This window comes from Mirounga angustirostris, unplaced genomic scaffold (genome assembly GCF_029215605.1).
Source record: "Mirounga angustirostris isolate CCGP_5_RB_7025 unplaced genomic scaffold, mMirAng1.0.hap1 SCAF_7, whole genome shotgun sequence".
NCBI classification, from domain to species: Eukaryota; Metazoa; Chordata; class Mammalia; order Carnivora; family Phocidae; genus Mirounga; species Mirounga angustirostris.
In genome coordinates this window covers 63,659,466-63,683,941 of record NW_026991715.1, presented here as the reverse complement: position 1 = coordinate 63,683,941, position 24,476 = coordinate 63,659,466, and the positions used below count along the sequence as shown (strand labels likewise).

General features: G+C 35.8%; 2 protein-coding genes and 1 non-coding gene across 8 annotated transcripts in view; 2 read left to right on the top strand and 1 right to left on the bottom strand.

Annotated features, from left to right (window-relative positions):
• XRCC4 (X-ray repair cross complementing 4) overlaps window positions 1-172 on the bottom strand; it is a 316,789-nt gene extending 316,617 nt beyond the window's left edge. For all 5 annotated transcript variants that reach the window (XR_010413112.1, XM_045897788.3, XM_064596334.1 and 2 more), the window contains exon 1: window positions 17-172. The gene's annotated coding sequence lies outside the window, so the exon portion shown is untranslated. The remainder of the gene's footprint in view (window positions 1-16) is intronic.
• Window positions 158-23,099, top strand: TMEM167A (transmembrane protein 167A). Of its 2 annotated transcripts, none has more exons than XM_045897821.3 (4): window positions 158-312; window positions 9,697-9,806; window positions 13,953-13,987; window positions 19,206-23,099. In XM_045897821.3, the coding sequence occupies exons 1-4, from the start codon at window positions 310-312 to the stop codon at window positions 19,274-19,276; spliced, it is 219 nt and encodes a 72-aa protein (XP_045753777.1). In that variant the 5' UTR covers window positions 158-309; the 3' UTR covers window positions 19,277-23,099. The 2 variants fall into 2 exon arrangements, with proteins under 2 accessions (XP_045753777.1, XP_064452407.1); XM_064596337.1 differs by lacking the exon at window positions 158-312 and adding an exon at window positions 3,770-5,887.
• Window positions 11,449-11,584, top strand: LOC123836839 (small nucleolar RNA U109). The gene has a single exon (XR_006789086.1). It is a non-coding gene; the product is annotated as a small nucleolar RNA U109 (small nucleolar RNA).
• Window positions 23,100-24,476: the final 1,377 nt, after the last annotated feature.

Here is a 24,476-nt window from a genome sequence, read left to right as displayed (position 1 = left end):
CGCTTCCGGACCCTACCTCTCAGTTCCTCCACTTCCGGTCTCCTCCAAAAGGCCCGCTCCCGCAGCCAGACGTCCCGCAGCCAATGAGAGCGTCGTCCACTTCCGCAAGGACGCCTGACGTCTTTTAGCTCCGGCCTTTTCCGGTTGCGAGGAGCCTATCCTCGTGTCCGGATCGCGCGGCTCGGGAGGAGGTACCCTGACAGGCCCAACCGGACGCGGGGAGGGAGCGAGACGGGCAGGCGGGGCGGGCACGCCTCTTCCGCCCTGGGCCCGGAAGGGTGATGTGGCTGGGGCTTCGCCGGCCTCACTATGGTAAGAATTGGGGCGGTGGGGTCGCAGCCTGGCTTTGTGAAGGGGCTGTGGGCGCGAGCTAGGGCTGGAGGGTTGGGCGGGGGCCCTCGGTGCGCGGGCCAGGGAGCCTTGTCACTAGCTTGATTCTGCCGGGGCTCGGAAGATGCTCAGACCCGGGAACCATGTGGCCCCTGCACGCCCAGCCAGGGAGAACCAGGGCCCAGCGCCCGAGAGACCCCGCGGTCGCAGGGCCCAGCGCCTCCCGCACACTCCACCTTTCTGACTTGTTTCGAAGAAGTGCGCTGGTTGGCTTAACCCAGTCGTTTTTAAGACTTTCTATGGCCATTGACCCTTGGAGGCATGGAGCTTCTTGAGTTTGCGCTTGTTATTTCGCGTCCTCTAATGTCTGAGGGCCTGGCCCAGGTGTTTCATTGTTGTCTTTAGAAACCCCAAGCTCCACCTCTTAATTTTCGTCTGTTGAGTTAGTGACCTTTCAGGCTCTTCCTACTCTACAAACTAGATTTTAAACATTGGCGATCTCTGGAGAAGCGGTTTTTCTTCTAGGACTGTACTTGGGGTGGCGTTTGGCCTCGGACCTTCCTTCCCCACACATTTTTACGGTTGTATTTATGATTTTGTGTTATTGCAGATTCTTTGGTAGTTTGGGCCTCTTAGGAAAATTTAAAATGAGTCATGAAAAGTATTCAAAAGAAATGCCTACGTTTTCAGGCAGAGGAAAAAAAGGTAGAGCCAGCATGGCCGGAGGACAGATACAGTAGTAGTAATACTGAAATCTCCCAAGCTGTCTGAAGCCCTTTTACCTTTGTTATAGTAAATGCCAACCGTCTCTACACCGGGTGAACTTAATGAAATCCACGGGCCAAATGTTGCATTTATAAGCATGTTTCTGGGGAAAGGATGATTATGGTATCAAAAGCAAACATGACCCCCAAAAAAGCTATTGTGGGGTGAAAGTTACTGAGCTTATGTTTCCAGAGGTTCCTGCAGTACCCCATACAACACTAAACCCTTAGACATTTAATCGAAAACTCATTGTTTCTTGCTTTAGCCCAACTACTTTGATTATAAATGGGGCATAAGTCACAGCGTCTTTCCTGGAGAACTTACAGAGAAAATGGCAGTCTATTTAGACAGGTTATTCCTTTCCTAGCCAAGAATGTACTCCAGCTTCTTTGCCTACCTACCACACGATCGGATGAGTATACTTGCTCTTAAAGAGTGTCATTAGAGAACTTAGAGAATTTGATTCCTTTTTCAATTTAAAAAGAATAGAGACTGTTACTTTTTCTTTTTTTTAAGTAATCTCTATCTGCAACAAGAAACATGCTCTTCTGACTGAGCCAGCCAGGTGCCCCTAGAAATTGTCACTCTTAATTCTTGTACTTCTTCCTAGATGCTGAAGTTTAGTTATTCTACTCATAGTACAAGTCAAAGATCCATTTTCATCATCTTAGTGTCTTATCAACTAGCTAATAGCAAGACAGATACTGTGTTTAAGATTAACAGTATTTAAACTTTTAAGAACTTCAGAGTGCCTTTTCTCCCTCTTAGTATCGTTCAAGATTTATCTCAAGTTTCATCTCTTCCCAAAAATCCTTCCCTACTCCTTCTATTTTCTTCTCCTGGGTCTCCATTTGGGCATCCACAGTCCATGTATATACCTCCAGTGTACCTCCAGCCATAGCACTTACCACAAAAAAACAGCAATACATTGTTGCATATATTTCTTCCCTCTCTAGCTGGAGTTTTCTAGAGACCCGGTCTTCTAATATCTACCTCACAATGACAGGTAGAGTTAGTACTCAAAGGATTGCACATCTGGGGAAACAGAGTCATGTAAAATATGCTAAGTGTCTTTAAGGACTTCACAGTCCACTGAAGGAGATTATTAAATAAGTAAATTCCACGTGTTTTCTGTTATGATAAAGAGAAATATCATGTGTAGTGGAAAGAGCTCTGAGAAATGAGATGGCCAACCAATTCAGTCCAAATTTCTGGGCATCAATAGTTTTTAAAAGCTTCAAGTGATTCTTTTTTTTTTAGATTTTATTTATTATTTGAGAGAGAGAAAGATTGAGAGAATGAGTGGGGGGAGGGGCAGAGGGAGGAGCCCAAAAATGTGGGACTCGATTCCAGAACCATGGGATCATGACCTGAGCCAAAGATAGACACTTAACTGACTGAGCCACCGAGGCACCCAAAAGCTTCAAGGGATTCTTATGAACAGCCAGGCTTCATACCACATTTGACTCCAAACATTGAAAAGTTTTTCCCTTTTATCAATCTTTGTCATTTCCAACTGCATGGTCAGAACACTTTTCTTCATAACAGGATTTGCAGTTTGTCCTTTGGAATACTTTTGTCTTACCAAATTATCAACATGTAAAGTATTAGTCCTTCATATTTTTTTTAAGTCTGCTTATCATGGTTCTATGTATACTTTGTCCTATTAACACCTTTGATCCCCTTGTTTTATATTTAGATCTCTGGTGTCTATAAAATCGCTCTGAAACTAAGCAACACAAACACAGCAAATACATTATAGATACCATGACAATGAGATGAAAATAAGTGCAAATGACCACCTATATTGCCAGGGGAGAACACTGCAGTGAGGTGCTTCTACTCTGAACTGTACCTTTTCTCATAGTCATGAAAGTTCTTAATTTTAAGTGGAAAGGTTAAATAGAAAAGGTCTACATTTTTGAAACAGGACCAATGAGATCAAATGGCTATTTAGTCCAACTCCTCATTTTACAAGTGAAATTAAACTAATAATATAGAGGTGCAGATTTATCCAAGAACAAATTAATATACTGGATTACTTCCTAAATAATGCAAATGTTTAATGGCCACTGATGTTAAGAGGTTTTTAACATCAAGACATTAAGTAATCCTGGTTTCTTGGTTTCAAATTAAACCAAGATAATCTGCATATGGGGTACAATTTCAGTGCTGCCTTACAGTAAGCAACAAAGGTTGAACTTAGGTGCTAATAACACCAAAATAAAATGTCAGTATTTCTGTGTGTTAATGGAAATATTAATCACCTGTGGTCATTTATCTTGGGCAAGTGGGGAGGGGTGTGTTTGCACATTTATATACAGGCTTCAGTTATCCCTGCATTTCCATGTTTTCCATTTTAAGAGAAAAGAGTGGTACATATAAATTTACAAGTAGAAACTGTTGGAAAATGCTGGTCTGACCTAGATTTGTATGTGATAAAATGCTGACCCACTTTTGCAGTACTGTATAGTTTTTATGACAATTAGGTCAGGAATATCATTTCTGGGTCCTTTTACCTTCTGAGAGGGATAAATGACTAGTTTTGTGTAAAAGCCGTAAGTCTTAAAACAAGTAAAATTGTTACTATTTGGAGTTTTAAAAATTGTAAGTCTTTGGTATTCAATTATTGTTTTAAAGTGAATTCCAGTTAAACCGAGGAATTAATATGTCCGTTAATTCCACGTAAGATGCAATCAACATTTGAAGCTCCCATGCAGTGTTACGCATAAAGAAGGCCCTTCATCCACATATTGGTTAAACAGTTTATTTTGATAATGCTAAAAATAAATAAATAAGCAGTAGGGAGCTCAAGTGATCCAGGACTAATGAAGACTGTAGGCTTAGTCTTTTCTGTAGATTAAGTACAGTTAGCAACCAGTCACTGAGCACTCCAGACAACTGTTCAGCATATTAATATGTATATTTCTGCTGCCTTTCTCATTGCTTCTTTGTGCCTTTATACTGCTGGGATCTTTCCCCTGTTTTCTCTCTATTCATAATGTTTTGGATGGTTTCTTAAACTATTTTTATATATACATCTAAAAACAAAACCTTACGCTGAATTCTTGCCTTTATAACCAAGCTTAATGAATATAGTTTTAACATTCACTTGTGACTGAAAACAAGAAATTGTATCTTCATAGATAAAATGATAAAAATTGAATCTGAAAATATTCCTAACTTCAGATTGACTTGAGAGTAGAGAGTTTTTTAAAAGATGTGTTAACATCGCAAGTAGTTTTTTGTTTTAGCACTAAGCTTTGCATCAACAAATCTTCATCTATTCACTGATAAATTATTTCATCTACTGTAGTGGTGGCCAGATGAAAGTGAATTATTTTCGTTATTTCAGAAGGCCTAACAAATTGTGATTTACTTCAGAATGATTATACAAAGTGACTCATCAAGTTGATTTCTTTCTGGTTTGCATAATTTAATTTAGTATAATAGTACTAATTATTTGAAGCATATCAAAGTCTATGAGTAGTAGATAGGTCTGGAGTGTGGAGGGATAATAAAAGGGGCCTTTGGAGAAAAACAGTTTAGGATGTCCATTGCAGTTTTTTAGAAGAATGAACACAACTGCGAGAGTAACCGTCAAAAGGGCAAGACTGCTGTATTCCACAACCCCAAGTGTTACCGTTCTGATTATATTTGAGGTTGTGCTCCAGAGAGTCTAGGGAATGTTATTGGATACCTCTTAATAAAACGGAAGTGTTCATTGGTATAGCAGAATGCCCTCCCCCACTAAAAACAAAAATAAAACCCTGTAAATATGTTATCTTACTTGGCAAAAGAGACCCGACATATGTGATTAAGAAATTTGGAATGGGGAGGGGGATCAATTCATCACAAGTTTCCCTTTAAGAGGGAGGCAATAGGATCATAGTCACAAAAGAAGTATCAAGGTCAGTGGGATGAGGGGTCACTAGCTAAGGATTGCAGACAGCCTCTAGAAACTGGAGAAGGCAAGAAAACAGATTCTTTTCCCAGAGCCTCCAGAAGGAATGAGTTGTATTTTATAACTCCTTAGTTGCAGTGTACATTATTTGATATTTAATAGTTGGCTAAACTTGTTAAACTCCCTGGCACTGCCTGACTGAAAAGTAGGTAAACCTTAGATTTGAGAATTGAGGTTGTGGAATTTGATGCCAGCCAGCTAGCCTGCTTGGTCAGGTCATCCACACCTCTGGAAGATGTATATCTCTTAACAAATTAGGTGGAGTCAAAAACACTCATTGTCCCATATGCAAGTACTTTGAAGCTGGCTTCTTGGTAGAACTTTCTCTGAATTCCAGTTGGTGATATAAGGAGACTGAAATGTTGAGAGGGAATTACCTCAGGCCTTTATTTTACCCTCCAGCCTGGGCCCTTAACATAAACATGGGGGTATTTGTTTCTTCCGTCTGCATTTTCCAAAATCTCATTGACAAGTAAGTATCAATGCAGAGCCATGTGTGGCAGTTTCTCTTGAATAGTTAGCCAAATATTCAGCAGTCTAATCTACATTTTTTTAATATCATGCATTGTTAATTTGGAATTTAAGTATGCTCTTGAATTTGTTGAAATGTTCATTATTTGCAGTTGTTTTCAAGTTCCTGTTCATTCAACATTTTTCAGTGACTTCTGTGCTCTATTTTAATAGGCACAAGGGGTCGATGTGAACCTCAGTAAAATAGAGGAGACCATTACAATACAGTTTGATGGGTGCTATCTATGATACACACCTGCACTACAATCCTGACTGCTTCGTATGGCAAGTGGGGACAGGGAAGACTTCACAGAGGAGGTGACTCTTGAGTTGAAACCCAAAGATTAAGTCAGTTCACCAGGCAGGCAAAAATAGATGGCCTGTGCAGAAACACAGAGTACCTTGAAAAGGATGTCATGATCTGAAAAAAATTAAACAGTAAATGAATTTTACTTCCATTACCTTTTTTAAATCATCTTTTCCTCTATTTTGTGATCGACTATGCTTACTTTTTTTCTTAACTTCTTCCTTTTTAATAACGTTTTCCTATTGAAAATCCCAATTATTTTTTCTACAAGAATAGGAACATCTGTTTCTTTTAAAACTGAGATGAAAATTTTATATCAGCGGACAACAGATGCTAAGCATTAAAAGGAATACTTAGGTAGGGTAAGAAATGGTAGGCTAATGTCTATAGCTTTGAAACATTCTTGTTTGAATCTAAAAGACTTTACCACCTAAGATTATTTGTTTAAATTTTAGGGTCTATAAACCCCAGAAACAAAGTTGTATGTATCATATATTGCACATTTGTAAATGGTTTTCACTTATAAATGGTTTCACACACAAATGTATATATACACACCCCACTTCTGTAATAATAGGCATGTCTTTAAGTGCCTCTTAAAATCTTTTATTATATAAAAATTCAAACATAACAAAGGTAGAAAGAAGAGTATAATGAAGCCTCACATCCTCGGTATTTCATCATCAACCCCACACCTCCCACCACACATAATGAATTATTTAGAAACCAATCCCAGACATCGTATCATTTCAGCATTTTTTTTTTCACTAGACATTTCAGGGAAAGAAAAAGTACACATTGCAAAATTGTGAAATTTAGATACTCCATTAGGAACATGATAAACCTACTTTGCAAACTGATTTTCCAGCCACGCTACTACATCAGTCCTTTGCTTAATACAATAAGCCTGCTCATTATTCCTTAAACATGCAAATTCCTGATTCTGAGGATGTTTTCCATGCTTTTGTCTCTTCTGGAGCCTGCTCTCTATTTGCCAACCTAATTGTGCCCTTTCTTGACTTCACTCAGTCCTTGCTTTCTCCTTGAAGCTTTTCCTGATTTTTCTTTATGAAAACAGCATTTTTTGCCAGTATGGTTCAGTCGCCACTCAGTACATGCTACAAAGAATTGCTAGTTATTTTAAAAATATATGTCCTGTTCTGAGTTGATTATAACTGCTGTATGCCTCAGTTGTCTCATATATAAAATACAGGTATTAGTAACACCTACCTCAAATATATGAGGATAAATAATTAAAATAAGCCTTCAGTGAATATCAGTTATTGTTGTTAGCTACAGACTCCTGGAGGGAAGGAATCCTGTGCTATGTACCTTTTTAATCCTGTGTCTAGCCTCATGGTCCAGACAGAGTAGTTACTAGATACAGGTTTCGTTATGTTGGCTGGCAAGAAATCTGTGCTTTGTATTTCATGAGGTTGTTAATCAGGTACTATATTAATATAGTCACATACATGTTCAAAATATCTTTGAAAGATAAACATTGTGAAAAACTTACTGTTTTCTATATAGAATTTAGAGTTCATTTATTGGTTTATTTCAAGTTATAAAATTTGTACGCCTTTCACAAATGTAAAATTAAAATCCAATTCAATAAGAAACCAAGATATACTAAACTTTATCCTTTGTATATCCATGAAGAAATGATTTGCGGGCGCCTGGGTGGCTCAGTCGGTTAAGCGACTGACTGCCTTCGGCTCAGGTCATGATCCTGGAGTCCCGGGATCGAGTCCCGCATCGGGCTCCCTGCTCGGCGGGGAGTCTGCTTCTCCCTCTGACCCTCCTCCCTCTCATGTTCTCTGTCTCTCATTCTCTCTGTCTCAAATAAATAAATAAAATCTTAAAAAAAAAAAAAAAGAAATGATTTGCATACAAAACAACTATTAAAATAGTAATTACAAATTTTATCTTTTTCAGACCATAAAAGTAATTTGAGAATTCCAGAAAAGTTGAGAATTGGGCCAAAAACCTTCCAAAGATAATGCATTCCCCCCTCTTGTTCACATAAACGTTTACATAGCTGAAGATATGCTGATTATGAAATTTTGTGTGCTGTTTTCCCCACTGTTTAGCATTGTACCTAAGCATTTTTTTGTCTTTAAGAATATTGGTAAATACCATATATAATTTCTTAATGTTTTGAATAGTTTGTAAATACTTATCATAAAAGTATGTAACAGGTTAAAAAATATTGACAGTTTCTGACAAGGTTCGTTCTTGTTTTAGGATTCTCCTGGCTGTTCTTGCTTATTTATTTTTCCATATGAGCTTCAGAATCAGTTGTGTATTTCAGAAATAACTGGTATTGAGTTCACTTTAAATTTATAGATTAGCTTTATGATGTTGCCTTCCAATGTAAGAACATGGTATACCACTCCATTCTACTTTTATTTTTTCAGTACATTTAAAGGTTTTGCCAGTTTTGTTCTTTGATGCCAGTGCTGCACTCCTTGTTAAGCTTATTCCTAGATATTTCAGCTTTTTGTTCTACTTGCTATTATAAATAGAAACTTTGTTTCCATTATGTCTTTCTGCTAGTTGGTAACGTAATTCTGAAGGCTGTTGATCTAAATATTTTAGTTAGGTACCGAGCCACCTTACTCAATTCCCTTGTTGTGTATAATCATTTTTCACTGGATTCTTTTGGGCTTTTCAGGTAGCACTTACTATTTGTAAGTAACAATTTTGCCTTTCTCAAAAAATTTTGTAACTCTTACTCTTTGTCTAACTTCTGATACCATAGAAGGTCCTTCTGAGTTTACTAAAGAAGCATATTGCTAGCTACTGTGTGAGACTGATATATTTTATCTACCTTATGTAATGGAAATATTATTGTTTTAAATCTATACACATATATATATATACATATATATATAATGGTATTCCTGCACTTTCAAAAAATTGTTTTATTTATTCGGCCATTACTTACTGGTCTCCTATGTGGTAGGTACACAGTTATATCCTGGAGTTCAGAGCCTGATGAGACGTCCACTTTCAGGATGAGTATTATAAAATGTATAACAGTTCCTGTGAGAACAGAAAGGAGAGTTCTGTGTGAAAAAAAGGAGAGAGGAGGTCAATGGGTTCAAGGAGACTTCGTGGAGAAGATGATGCTTGAGCTGAATTTTGAATAGATTGAGTCCACCTCCATTTTCCTTTGATTGGAAAACTGATTTCCTGTGATTCCGATGTTAAATTTTTTGAATAACTTTTAAGAATGAACAGTGAAAGAGCAAGTAGTTTTTCTTCACCAAAACCTAATAGCTTAGTATTAGTCAGTGCATGCAACATGATTGCTTAAATGTGGAGCATTCTTAACAGAATTTCAGAATTGAAAGAAACCTTAGCCAACATTTAGTCTATATCCCCATTCTCCACCCAGTTTTACGGATGTGAAAGAGAGACTGAGGTTAATGGTTCAGCTGAAGTCATACGGCCAGCTACGCTCAGAGCCTGTAAACTTTATGTCCTACCTAGTAGTCTGGGCTCCTAGAACATCTGTATTAATTACATATTGATTCAGTTTTGGTGAGATATTTTAGATTCATGACATTTTTGGTAGTGTTTTCAAGTTCTCGAATTTAGAATTTTTGTTGCATCTTCTGCATTCCTTAGCCCAAAGAATGGAGAGGAAAGTACACTCTTGGAATACCTTATGATTTGGGGTTTTAAGTGTTCTCAGACATGCCATTCTGTTTGTCTTTGAGAAGAACAAAAGTACGATTCTTAATATAGAATTGTCTAGCAGTTTTTACCTATGCTGTTTTTCTTGTGATATTAATTTTTCTTTTTCTCTTTTTAGTCTGCCATTTTCAATTTTCAGAGTCTGTTGACTGTAATCTTGCTGCTTATATGTACCTGTGCTTATATCCGATCCTTGGCACCCAGCCTCCTGGACAAAAATAAAACTGGGTATGTTACTAATGATATCTAATCACCCAAATTAGGTCCTATAGACATTGAAGGTAAATTACCATAAAAGTCATTAAATAATCTAATTCCTATATGTAACTTAGTTTTGTAATAACTTTTTACATTCTCCCTCTATTTTTAAATCTAAAAACTTTGTATGCACAGAATCTTAATAAATAAAAAGATAAATATCAGAAGGGACCGGACATGTGTCAATAAAAAGTATACTTAAAAAGATACGACAGGTATTTTTCTGGGATTAGAAATACAGTTTAACACTTTCAAAGATAGTGTTTGGCCTTAATTTTTTATGCAATAATTAGTAAAGTTGGTTATTAAAAAAAAAAAACAAAAGTTGGTTGTCATGTTTTTGAAGCATAAAACAGTTTGCAAGCACTGTGTCCATAAAAATATAATGTAGACATTTCCCTCTCCAGTCCAAGACTGCTCTAATCATATGGGCTCCCTATTAGTATCAGAAAGCAAATATCTTTGGAGAAATTTATTTAGCTTACATAAAGCAGTAATAAAAATTAAGTCTTGGGCTTGACACATCTCTTATATTATATGTTCACACCCTGAAAAAATTTGAGCTCAGTATGATACCACACAGAATTAAAATTTTAAAGTGCCATCTTCATAACACAAAAATACATGTTGAATTCAACCAAAAGGAAAAGTATATAAAAAAACAGAGACTATGTGGTGGAAGCTATGTAAATTTTCTTCACCTTGCATATTTATTAATTTCTATGAAAAATTATCTTAATCCTTTCTTAATAAAAGCCTATACCTCTTAATCATTTTAAGAAATAAAAGAATGAAAGAACACTGCACATAGGAATAATTATCTCCAGCACCTGTATTGGGCCAAATAAGGATCCTGCAACATCAAATTCTGTTTTTCCACTAATAAAAATCTATAAGAGGCAAGGTGATATAGTCAGCTATGAGAATAATAATTTCTGCTTCTCTCCTTCACCTCCATGCTATCTTTGAGGACATAATTAGCATTTATTCAGACATTCTGTCATCTAAATTATTTGGCTTTTGTTACCATTTCTTCCTTTTTATTTCCTAGGGTTGTTCAAACATGTATAAAGGAATAAATAGAACCTTTAACGAGTTTGAATATTAAAAATCCCTAATCCTGTTCTAATAAACTGATCATCTGTTGCTATTAGCCTGAGGGATTTTATTTTACCTACTGATGTTATTTGTCCATCAGTTTTTATGACAATGCCCCTCTTCCTTTGTAAACATTGACTTTTCACCACGTTTTTTTCTCTGAAGTCCTCTTGCACTTAGTCTTCACTCACTTTGTCCATTTTTTGAAATTATATAGTACATTGTCCCTTTGTTGAAGTTGTATAATCTTACTTGTTGCTTAGCTGTGCGTGAAGCCTTTCCACCCAACCACATTGTTTTATTTCTTCCTTCCCTTTTTCTGCAACCCCTGACTATTGACTTAAAGCATATGGTGGAAACCAGTAAACATCCTCGTTGATGGGTTGCTTGGTATTGTAATATAATACATAACATCTACCTAATAAGATATTTAACTGTTTATTTCATTATAAAAACAATCACATAGTAGAATAGAATAATTATGCTTGTCTGATGTTGTTGTGAAGAAAGTAGGTTGCATGTGGAAAAGTCTGCTCCTCATTCTTTGGGGAGCAGGAGTACATCCATTACATGCTACATTAAGAAAAGGAGTTCTCAGGGCTGCCAACCTTACAGTAGAGGTTGAGTAGTAGTATATTTCTCCTACATGTAATACCAAAGAAATAGCATGCCTATTTCTATATTTTGAACCATATACTGATACAGTCAACCATTAAAAGACTTTTTAAAAAATTTTACTTCTATTTATATAAATGTTAGGCCCCATTTTATTTTCACTTGTATATAAGAAATATTTTCTCTGGGAGAAATTCTTAACAGGCTATTGTCCTTTTCTGTTACAATATGTGTTTTTATGAGACTCATTAAACTGCCCTTTCGTTATAGTGAATATTCCATGTTTAAGTAGAGATATCTAGCCTAATTGGATAAAACAGGTTCTTGATGAATTCACTCTTGAAAATAACAATTTTTTTGCTGCTTCAAATAATAATTAAAAAGCAGCAATAAACAGTTGGTACTTTGCCTCATTTCCTGTTATCATAGACCTGATTAGCTTTATCAGCAGATATACTTATTGGCTTATAGCCATAGAAACCAAGCAATGTAATTGTATTGGTTTTTCCTAACTAATAAAGTTCTTGTATTTTAATAAATAGCATTTGGCATATGACAGAAATATGTCTAGGTAGGGAAATATGGGAAAGGCCAAAGTGGTACTGATAAATCTCTTAAGTTGCCCGAGTTAGGAAACTTTTTTCATTTGTATAATTTTTAGTATATGTGTTATAACAACTTCCTAATGATGCTCTGAGTTATTTCTAGGTTATCAAACCTGAAATGACCCTGATTGTGATCATAGGGTTTTAGATTATGTTCTGTGGGACTCTTAGCTTCCCATGGAGGAGCTTCGGGTGTCCCGCCTCTGAGGCCCTCATCCATAGTAGCTTTAAATCAATGTGCATGTTATAATCAATAGGTTTTTAGAATCAAGGAACCATGGCATTGCAGATGACTAACCAATTGTCTTCCATTTTTTGATGACGTGTAAGCCAATTTTAAGTGATATCTGAAGTTACTGTCACATGTGCCTTTAACCTATGTATTACTGAACACAGCACATGTTAGTTACTATTCTGAAGAATTTCTGTGTAATAACACATTTAATCCTTATAACAAGCCTATGAAGGTGAGTGCTATTAAAGAGAAAATAACTTGCTCACAGTTATACAACCAATTAAGTAGGATTAAACTTAGGCACAATCTGGCCTTTATGTTATCCTACATTATTTTCAAGAGTATATTTGATTTTTGTCCTTTTATTCCTATAGTAGAATTGTTGCACCTGTCAGAATGTCCATCCTTCAAAATAAACTTGTATCTTTGCCCATTTCATGTCATCTGAACTAACAGACTTTTTGCTTTGAGGTCAGGAAGTTATACTTCAGAGGAGGAATATATATAGAACTTAATCGAACAGTAATTTCTTTCAGTCTTAACCACGCATATATAATTATTCATCAGCCAGCCATCTCTTAGGGCAAAAAAAAAAAAAAAAAAAAGCATGACATAAATTTCCCTGGAATTTAAGTATTTCAATTTTGTTACACCAGTCCTAACCTATGCAATAAGTACCTCTAAGTACCACTAATTTATCTTGATTTGTAGCCTTGTATAACACCATTTATAATTCTCTTCTTTTGTCAGAACAACAAAATAGTTGTCTACAATGTTTTTATATCTTTTAGCTATCTCTATTCATTGAATGACTCAGTTGATTTTCTTCTAAAGCTCGTACTTTTTATACATGCTGAATAAGTGAAATATGCATATAATTTGTATTTAATTCATAGTATATTCATTCATAGAATTGTGATGAACATCTTCATTCTAATTCTTATTTCCAGAATGTATGTGTTTTAAATGCCATATTTAGTTGACTCATACACAGTGTACTCTAAGCACATATTTTTTTTTATATCCTTCCTTATTGAGTTGACATAGTTATATAAATGCTATCATTGGAGTTCATGGTTATAAATCATTTAAATATAGAACTACATTCTGTAAAAGTAATTTCTTTAGTATGAGAGTTTTATTTTTTCATGTCAAAAACACCCGAACCAACTGTGTTCATTTACCATTTTCTCAAAATTAATGTTTATGTAAAATGGCATATGTATTTTCTACTTTTGAGAGTAAAGCACTTGAAGTTGACTGAATTAATTCTACAATAAAAAGCCCTGTGCACATTTTTGCTGCACGTATTAGTTTACCGTGGGTTTAACCTGGGATACCACATGTATTCCAGTTTGTAACAGTTTATATACACTAACATTTGGTAAGCAAGTGTGTCCTACTTTCCTACATAAATGGTGGCTCAATATCAAATAAATTTCAGTTTTGAAGTACGAGAAGGTAAAAATGCCAGTTGGTAATGAATGCTGTCTAGGATACTGAGAAAATGATTTACCTTTCCCAATAATCAATAGCTACTTTTTCCTTTTTTATTCTATGCAGATTGTTGGGTATATTTTGGAAGTGTGCCAGAATTGGTAAGTGTCTGTTATAATCTCCACATCTTCAGCTGTAAATTGTTGGGCAGTTTACTTATGGCATATTCACACAAGTCAAATGTCAGTTTTAAAACTCCAGGCTTCCCAATTTTGTGCACTTCTAGAAGTTTGTAGAATTCCCCAAACTCTTTCCTTATGCTATTTAAAGCTAGACGTGGTAGATACCTCAAAATACTTAATTAGCAGGAAGATGGAAACTACAAGAAAAATCTAATTCAGATATCAAATTCTATGCATTCCCTAGTGTTGAGATTTCAGACAAATGTGTACAGTTTTATGCACACATGCTTATAGTATAGAACATGCTACTCTGTATAATGTGTACTATTTTTATAACTAAGGATAACTTTCCCATCTAATGAAAGGCTTGCTAAGCAACCATCTAAACATACTCATTTTATTCCCCTATGCTAAGTCCAAGAATGTTAGAATGTTATTTGTTGCTTTTGGAAAGCATTAACTGTTTCACCTATCAAATTTGTGATCATAGCTGAGTTTTGTTCTAATTGATTAAAGTTAAATATGATTATCTTCTAACTTTTCATTATAAAATTAGTAGTGTCATCGTGTGTTTATGTTTAAATAATAATATACTCTTATCCCATCCCTATATGTATATAACACTTAGCACAGTGCCCAGTTCATGGCAGACTCTCAAATGATTGGCAAGTCAATGAATTAAAATGTACTTTACTGATGTAATTTGCCAGTATTCTCAAATAATAGGTTATACCCTTTTAAACATAGCTAGTTCTAAAAAAAACATTACAGAGCATTTGTGATTGTTCCACTTGGATGGAGCAAAATGAATATTTCTCCTCTTTGGAATTATTTACATGACCCCCTCCAAAAAAAGTTAGATTTTAGTACTCTTCCAGTATTTAATTTGTATGTAACTGTTTTTTTCTTTTATAAAGTTATGAGACTTTCATAATAAGAGAAAAATGTTGCTGCATTTGATGGTTAGTCTAGTTAGCCAGTCTGACAACAGCCTGAATTACCCACCCCAATGAATCACTTTAAATAGGAAGGGGGAGTTTAGGAGTCATGTCCCTTAGATAAGCTGCTTTCTATCTAGAGTATTGTTTTCTTTTGGATTCATTTATCATAGATAATGGAAAATTTAGAAGATGGTCCATAACAGGAAGCAAAATTGATTAAAGATTAAAAACCACTACAGACTAAGATTTTGTAACATTTAGAAGTTTTTCTAAATAAAACATCAGAAATATGTTGTTAGCCACTAACATAAATAAGTGTGAAGGAGCAGGTTTTCTTCCCTTGAGCTTTTGGTGATAGGCAAGACCCGTTAACAGTGGAAGTTTTCAGCGTCATACCAAATTATATAGAACTCCTTTTAAAATCTGTTACAATGAGATTATAAGATTTGTTGGCCTTTCAGGTGTCTTGCTATAGAAAATGACAGTGTACTATAAATAGTTTCAGAGTACTTTTGGGGCCCTCAATCTAATGTATTGACCATTGAAACAGACATCTTCTTGAGAATTCATAGTGCTTTTAACATGTTAACCTGTCCTTCCTCAGTGTTCTTTGTCATACTTTATTATCTCATAGGGTGATAGACATGTGAATCTTGATCACTGACTTTAGATACGTAAACCCTAGATAAGTGGTTATCAATCAGGGCATTTAACTGTGTCTGGAGACACTTTTGTCTGTCACAACTAGAGTGGGGGGACATATACTGAGTATAAATCATGGATGTTGCTAAACATCCTACAAGGGGAACAGAACAGCCCCTTACATAGAATGAGCCCAAAACGTCAGTAGTGCCAAAGTTGAGAGGGCCCAACCTAGATTTATGGAGATTTGTGGTACAGACTTATCTGACATCCAGTCATGCTGAACAGCTGCAAAGCCTGAAATAACAGTAGAAATCTTAATCACTTTAAAAATAACCAAGAAGGGAGAGATAAAGAGACAGAAGAGCACCCTTGATGGCCAATTATGATAGCTAGTAGTAAATGTAAATACATGTAAACCAAATTGCTTGTTTCAAAGCCAAGTCACGCAGAAAATGAAATAATATTGTCAAGGAACAGAATGCAAAGAATACCTCAAGAAAACTTCAAAGAGAGAACATAATGGAAGAACAAGACCGTTCTAATACAGTGAAATTCTCTGGATCAGAGTAATACTGAATATTCATTGGTAAAAATATAAAAAGTCTGGAGTTAGGAGGTAGAGCTTTCACCTTAATATTATGAAGTTGCTAATTCATAAATAAAAGATTTTAATTAAGGGATTTTAAATTAAATGTTAAGGTATTTTAAATCCATTTTGTGTAATAAATTAGAGAAGTATGTACAGCTTCATTCAGTAGCCAACCTAGGTGACCGTTTTCAACAATTGTCACTTAAAAGTATAGCTGAAAGTGAGGGTTGCTGGAGTGGGGGGTGGGGTGGGAGGGATGGGGTGACTGGGTGATAGACACTGGGGAGGGTATGTGCTCTGGTAAGTGCTGTGAATTGTGCAAGACTGTTGAATCTCAGATCTGTACCTCTGAAACAAATAATGCAATATATGTTAAGGGAGAAAAAAAAAGAAGAAGAAGGTAGCAGGAGGGAAAGAATGAAGGGGGGAAATTGGAGGGGTAGACGAACCACGAGAGACGATGGACTCTGAAAAACAAACAGGGTTCTAGAGGGGAGAGGGGTGGGAGGATGGGTTAGCCTGGTGATGGGTATTGAGGAGGGCACATTCTGTATGGAGCACTGGGTGTTATGCACAAACAATGAATCATGGAACACTATATCTAAAACTAATGATGTAATGTATGGGGATTAACGTAAGAATAAAAATTAAAAAAAAAAAAAAAGACCAGATTTAAAAAAAAAAAAAGTATAGCTGAAAGTTTAAGGCATCTAGTCTGTAGCTCTCTCAATGATTTCCTGTAGTATCATCTGTTTTTTTGTCTAATTATAAACTGTGCCTTTCTTTTTGCTTGGTCAGTTATTTTCATTTTTTTCTCTTGACTGTATGAATGTCATAGGTTAAATGGTTCAATTAAAGTATTCGTTCATGCCAATTATGTGAAAGCATTAGTTTTTCATTTTGGCAAAATGGCTCAGAAAATGTTGATGCTGATATGCTGCTTTCTCAGCCATATGCTCCTCTCTTATCTTGACACAGAATATATCCACCAAGGAAGGATGCAATTTTAATAGGAAAAGGCCCAGCCAAATCATCTTATCATGTTACACATCACATTACAGCAACTGTTTCACATTCACTTAAACAGACCTAAGACCAGACAAGAAGTAACATTCTTACCCAAGTTCAACTAAAGATGTTTAGTTCTACCACATGGCAATCTCTTTTAAGAAAATTAAAAACAGGAAAATGAAACCCATATGTAAATTATAGCATTCTGAGTTGGAAGATGAGGAAGAGAAAAACTTTCTCAAAACTTAATTTCCAGCAGATGGAAAATTTAGGGCAATATTAATTTCTTTTTTTAGGTGTTTAATAAGACAATATTGACAATTAGAGTATCTAGCCCTAATTAGAGTGACTGGCTTGCTTATGAAGTCCACCTGAAAGTTATGTCTGAATGGTTTGGTTTGGCTTGATAACTTGGGTTGTTGCCCAGAAAATTAACATTGGTTAAAAATGATGACCCAAGTTATTTTTTAGTTTAAAAATTGTTTTTTTCCAGAATTAAAAAAAAAAAATTGTTTTTTTCCAGTTGAGATAGTGGCATTGTGAAAATGCTTTTGTCTCACATTTTAAATTTTCCTTTAGCTAGAACGCAGCCCAATGTCTATGGATAGAAAAACACTTTCAGACAAACAACAAATGTTTCTTTTACTTGTATGTGTATAATATCTTTTGTGAATATTGTTATTGAGCAGACACAAAGGTAAAATTAATAGCAATATGACCTTGTGAGCTCTTCGAGGAAGCTCTGAAAATAAAAACGACCTTGAGGATTTTAGTTGATGAGGATGGTCAAGATTGACATTTTCCAGAGGTCATTAAACTTGCCAAATAAAATAGTTCCTTGCTGAAGAAACTTAGTTACTGGAAGAGAGCTGATATTAAACATCATAGAAAAACACAAAAACAGTCTCTACTACAGGACACCAGGTATATGTCTATGATTATTTCTAGAAGTAGCACATCACTCCCTCTTCTTCCTTCTTCCTTTCTTATGCATCCCCCCGAGCAGCATAAATGCCTGGTGCTTTGTACAGCCCTTCAATAAATGAAAAGCAGGAAAGAACGAGATGAGTTTGGGATAACTCACAATTACAGGGTCTCTATATAATTTCACAAGCCAACTCCATTCTACTTCATGCAAAGGAAAGTCTCCAAGTAAAAACACTTAAAAAACACATGTGAAAATTGACATATAAATAAGTGGTTTTATGTTCTACACTTCTAACCCAAGAGTAATCATGAAGTCTTTCTTTAGAGATTCTAGTTAATATACAGTGTAATACTAGTTTCAGATGTATAATATAGTGATTCAACACTTCCATATATCAGGTGGTGCTCATCAGGACAAGTGTACCCCTTAATCCCCATCACCTGTTTCACCCATCCCCCCCCCCACCTCCCCTCTGGTAACCATCAGTTTGTTCCCTATAGTTAAGAGTCTCTTTCTTGGTTTGTAGCTTATGCCCATTTTTCAAGTGAAGTTTTACTGATCGCTCTTTGTTTATGTTCATCCATGAATGCTTATTTTTCCCCATTTAAGTGTCATGAATTGCTACCACTGAGGAAAAAAGTTATAGCTAAAAATTGTATGTTGAATTTCTTTTTATAGGTAGAAATTTCCTTTTACAGGAAAAGAAGCAATATTTTTTGCCCTTAATTGAATTATTTGAGATCATTTGTCTTGGATCTGTGTCCTACATTTTATGTTGTATTTTTCAATATCTGGGTTTGTGCAGTGGCACAGGAATTGTGCATTAAGGGTTTTCTAAACACATGGAAAGGAGGTGGTCTTAGAAATAAATCAGCATGATTTAACTCATTCTATATTGTACTTGCTTTTATGCTGCATCTAGTTCTTGTTTGGCCCATCCCCCCAAATGTGTGGGCCTCCTAGGTAAGAACTTTATCTTGAGCCTTATGTACCCCTCTCCCGTAGTAAGTAATAACCTTATCATATCCATGTTAACTTAAACTCAGTTTATCAACATGAATATCTTCCCCTTTTTTTCAACAGGTGAACGGAAGAGTCCTTACGTTGCAGTATGCTGTGTAGTGATGGCCTTCAGCATCCTCTTCATACAGTAGCTTGGAAGAATATCAGAATTTAATTGCTATCAGATTTCAGTATGAAAAAAGGACTTATTTACAGAAAATAATGGAATGAATGGTTAACCCTTTTATCTCTGAACATTGAATGAGATAAATTTCCAGCTGCTGTTCTCTATTTTTATTATTGGACCAATGTTCTATATAAATAGGATGTAACCATTTAATACTCGACGAGGTTAATATGTCTGTAACAATCAACCTCAGTACCATCACTACAATATTACATTCTGCAAATGTTATTCTGTTATGTCAGATACCAGTTTTTAGTGAGGTATCTCTAAGGCGCATAATAGAAAACAAAATTGGTAAATGACCCAAGTTTCTTTCACTGTGATTCGGGAATGATAAATCCTTATAGAATGAGACATTTTTCTGGACTAGCTTTTTTATTGGAAAAAAAAAAGGTTCCATTTGTGTTGATAAGGATTGCATTCATATTTAATAATGCTTGCTTTTTCCTCTGGTCACACCAGAGCATTAACAGAGTACCTCGAAGCAAACTCGCTAGTGTATCCCAGGTGTTTCAGCCTTTTATAACAAGCCTATGCAGTTCTTAAGGAAGAAGATAAATGAGATCAGACTTAAGAGTAGTACCGGGAAGATATTCACACTTAGCATAAAAGAGTTTAGAATAGCTGACTGGCATAGTAGCCTCTGAAAACTCTGGATAAGTATGGATAAAGATCTTAAGCATAAATGTGACCAGCTGTCATTCTCTAAATAAGACTGCATTCTTAGAGTGAAAGTAGCAAAATAGAACAATTAATTACAGAATGATTATCCTATTTGTGTTTTTCATTCTTTTATTCTTTTTAGTGTCAGGTCTCCACTTATTTTAATTGCCCCAAAACAAAGTGTATTTTGTTTGTTTTTAAATACAGCACTTTAAATCTAGTTTACTTTTTGTGTCAACTTGAACTAGAATCTTCTGCATAACTCAGTAGGTGATGGTAACAGTTTTCAAATCTGCTTATCCATATACCTTGTCATAATTATCTTTGAGTTTTGATAACAGAGAAAGAGCTTCAACGGTTTCCATCAAAGCAAGTGAAACATTTGGAATGTGACTTAAAAAATTTGCAGTAGAGCAGTTATAAGTTTAGTTATCATTTCTTAAGTTTCAACTGAAATTCTGTTAGAATTTCGAAGCTAAGAGGAACTTAAACATCTTAGCTAAAAATTGCCCATCGTAGGTGGTACTAATTAGATATTGTCCTCAGCTATTAATTCCTTTTCTTTTTTTAAGAAAATATTTAGAGTTATTTGAAAGTGAATCTGCCAGTAGCTCTTTCTGTAGAAACAAAGTTTGGAACTAAAAGCCATCTATTTTTAAAGAACACTTTAAAGTACTTGAAAAGAATTCTAGGAAACATGTAAGAAAAGCTTGTTAAGCATTGCCTCTTAAAAAGATAAAAGCTGCTGTAAGCTATCAATATAATTGTTTATTTTCTATTTTTGGCATATCTCACTTGCTAAAAGTTGTATATTTTGCTTTAGGCAGGGAATCAGGTTATGATCATTGTGCCTACTCTGAACTGTCTCTTGGGCTTTGCGTCAGGTCAAGACTTTTCAGGGTATCCTAAAAATAGGACTCTTATCAGCATATACATGCAGAGTAAGTCACCTTTCTGGGTCTGGCTTCAGAGTGGCCATCTGTTGTCCCACTCTGTTGCCAACTAGACTTTCAAAAGCTATGTCAACTAATTTTTTATATGCTAACACAAATCTAATATGAATAAAGGGAAGAATATTCTAGATAATCAGTTCTAGGGCATTTCTTTAATTTTGGCATTTTGGAGAAGGTAGGTGGAAAGTGGAGGAAGAAAAAAGTTCTTTGAAAAGTTTGTGGTAACATACAAAAAATCTTGCTGTGTGTAGATGCTCAACAGAGTGGGAGGCAGCTTATTTCTGACCCCAGACACTGTGACCTTTTGAAACACAAGCTCTTTGGGAGATAGAGGATTCTATGAAGAAAAGCAATTAACATTTTCTTTAATGTACTTTTTTCAAAGAGCTACCACTGAATCCTATTCTCTACTCCAAAGGGCAGTGTAGGTAGTTTTAGGCCCACAGAATATTCAGATATTCCTGTGGTGGTCTTGGTGGGGTGGTAGGATGCAGAAGAGGATTAAGGATCAATTTAGCACCAGATAGACCGCCTCTGTCACACAGTCTTACTGCGGGGCTGGAAGGGGTGGATGGTGGGCACGGAGGTCCACAGCTTCCAAGGTTTGGATACTCTCCCTAATCTCTTTCCTGGCTCCAGAATTTTTTGATTCCATCTCTCCTGGAAATTGTTCTGTGCTGATACTTGGTTCCTGAATGGCCTCAGCTTTGTCCATGGCAGGAGCCAGTCTTCCTTCTGGGCAGTCTTAAAAAATGGTCAATTAAAAGACCACTTAGTCTGTTGAATTCCATCCGTAGCTTAAAAAAATTTGGACTCAAGTCCAGTGTCTCGTAAATGCCTGTGCCAGGCACTTTCCATGTTCAAGTTCAAAACAGCCTCTTCACACTGGGGATAATAGAAATAGGTCATCTGTAACGGATTTCTGCATCTTAGTAATATGCACATCAATAGAAGAGGTCAGAATGAAGTGACTTCTCCAGGTGGACAGAGTGAAAAATGAACAGGTCTCTGCCTAGTTTTGTGGGAAAGACCTAGCATTTGTATATAGAATTTATACATTTGACCCTTCTTTCAAGAAGCATTTGTGGAGTATACAGGACCTTATCACTGAAGACAGAAAAACAAGTACATAATTTCTGTCCTCTAGTAGTGCACAGTGCAGTAGATGAGAGAGATGAAATTATTTATACAAAGTGCAATGTGATAGCGTTTATTATTGAAATAATGCCAGGATTCTGGAAGAAAATAAGGGTGACAACTTAGAGGTAAGAATTTCCTGCCAGAGAAGCAGTGCTTAAGCTGAATTTAAGAGCCATGTGCATGTCATGAACCATAAGCACCTAGCTTGTTGTGCCACTTGGGGAGTATTAAGACAATAAGCCTATAAAGGTGGACAGAGGTTAGATCCTAGAGGGTCTTGTATTTTTTCTCACTATTACCTACCTCAAAATTGAAGTTGAATACAATGTTCCCTCCTGCCTGGGAAAAAAAAAAACCTTTGGTGTATGTGTAAACAAGGTTAAGTATATCCATGCCAACCTTAATTTGGACCAGGAATACAATAGTATACTCTCCAGAGACTCCCCTGTGTAGTATCTAAAGCCAAGGTAACATTAGTCAGGTCAAGTATTTTCAGCTCATACTTCGTCAATGCCTAAAAAGCAGCCATGATTCTCAGAGCACACATCTGCACAAGAAGTGGAGGTGGTTGCACTGTCTACGTTTCCCGTGTGCACAGGAAAGATTTCTAGTAAGCAAGGACTTGTACTCTCTTCAAAAGCTTTGGGAAGGTGCTGGATCATAGGAGGCTGAAAGGAATTGAAGATTCTTAGGGACCACTTTGAACTTATTTGGTGTTCAGTAAACAGTAGATGTTCAAAATAGAAGTAACTGAGTAAAGCGTTGTGAATACGATAGCCTTGTCAGTCTCAATCAGCAAGTTACCGCTGGCTTCCAAAAATAGCTTCGTAATTATGTCATTTATATACTGCCTTCCATGATTTCTTTTACTTTGCCCTAAACTAATCCCAAAATAATCTGAAATGCACCTCCGACATCAAAAAAGGGGGAAGGAGGAAATCTATTTCCTGTGATTTTAAGAGAACAGAATCATCCTACTCTGGTTAGTGAACATGTCTGTGGTGTGTAATAAAAATCAGAACGAACTCTCAAGAGCCTCCCAATTTTGTCTTATTGTCAGATGAGTAAGAACAGTTTCTTAAGAGGTTAAAAAATTGAAATTGGCATCTTTTGAGTAAGATGGGAAAAGAGAAGTGTTTCTGTTCATTTTACCTGCATTTTAATTCATGGCTGGTCAAGATTCTTTCGGGGGAATTTATGTTGTTTTGCATCTTAAAGCTGTTCTATTGCCGTTTCTCTGAAGGAACCCTTCAAGAACCTAAATGACTTGCTTTAGGTAGGAAGTCATTGATTCACACACCCCCAGATACAGTAGAAATTGGATTCTGAATGAAAGTGACAGTATTAGTTGCTGACAGTTACTTTAACCTTGTCCTCCACTAAGAGCCTTGAGATACCCAAACATTCAATGCAAAATAGGTGAGCAGTGTCCATCAATTATTCAGACAGTTTATGCCATTTATTAAGAAATATGACAAAGTCTATATATATTATGTACCTTGCTTTGCACAGCATGGTCTTTCTGTTATCTTTCCAGCACTGAACTGACACAGATAAACTTGTTACAGTGTAACTAGAAAGGATTTACTTAACCAAATGAATTGGAACAACTATTTTTTTAGTTGAACTTTGAACTCAAAAAACATTTTCAGGTATGAATAGAAAAACAGTATCTTAGTTACTTCCTTCAATGTATATTGTAAACCTCCCTCACTGCTCCATCATAACTACCAGTTGATCTGAGACTTCAGAGAGAAAAATCACTAAATTTCTGATTCCTAACTCAGGTCAAAACAACTAAAAATGGCTTTGCTTGAGACCATTGAATTTTTGTTTTCAATTCAGAGGGTTTGTATTAATATCCCTAACCATAACAGATTGGAAATGAGGGTAAATCACTTCACACACACCACGTGGAAGACAAGAACACACAAGAACTGCAAAATAACAGACACTACTACTGTTTGAGCTTTATTTGGTAAGGGAAGTAACCTAGGAGCAAATGTATAGTGATTGAGGGTGTGTAGCCAAGTTGCCAAAACGTGTAATTTATGAGTCATTTCAACATTTTTGATCAAGTATTATGTCTAGGCTAAATGTTGGAAAAATGATGTGCAAAGATACTATTTAAAAAGTAAGAAAAAAAAAAAAGTAAGGAACCGTTAAGGCATGAAGGATTTCAAGAGGGTCGGCATTGAAGAAGGAATATTTCCAGTATTGAAGTGTTAAAGAAAAGTGACCTACAGGCTCAGGGTAACACAAAAAGATTTGACATTGGAAAATGTAAGTTATAAAGATAGAATACTCAATAACATTTCATTAGGGCTCCTAAAAAAACAGAAGATAGCATTTTCCTTTTGATTTTATTTAATAAGTAAACTCTTTGCTTCCTTTTTAACTAGTGTGTTA

Bases quoted from the DNA above. Each gene is read 5' to 3' on its own strand.
- TMEM167A (XM_064596337.1), top strand. From the start codon at position 5,852: ATGGCAAGTGGGGACAGGGAAGACTTCACAGAGGAG. The intron at 9,807-13,952 runs GTATGTTACTAA...TATTCTATGCAG, and splicing joins CTGGACAAAAATAAAACTGG to ATTGTTGGGTATATTTTGGA. The intron at 13,988-19,205 runs GTAAGTGTCTGT...TTTTTTCAACAG, and splicing joins TTGGAAGTGTGCCAGAATTG to GTGAACGGAAGAGTCCTTAC.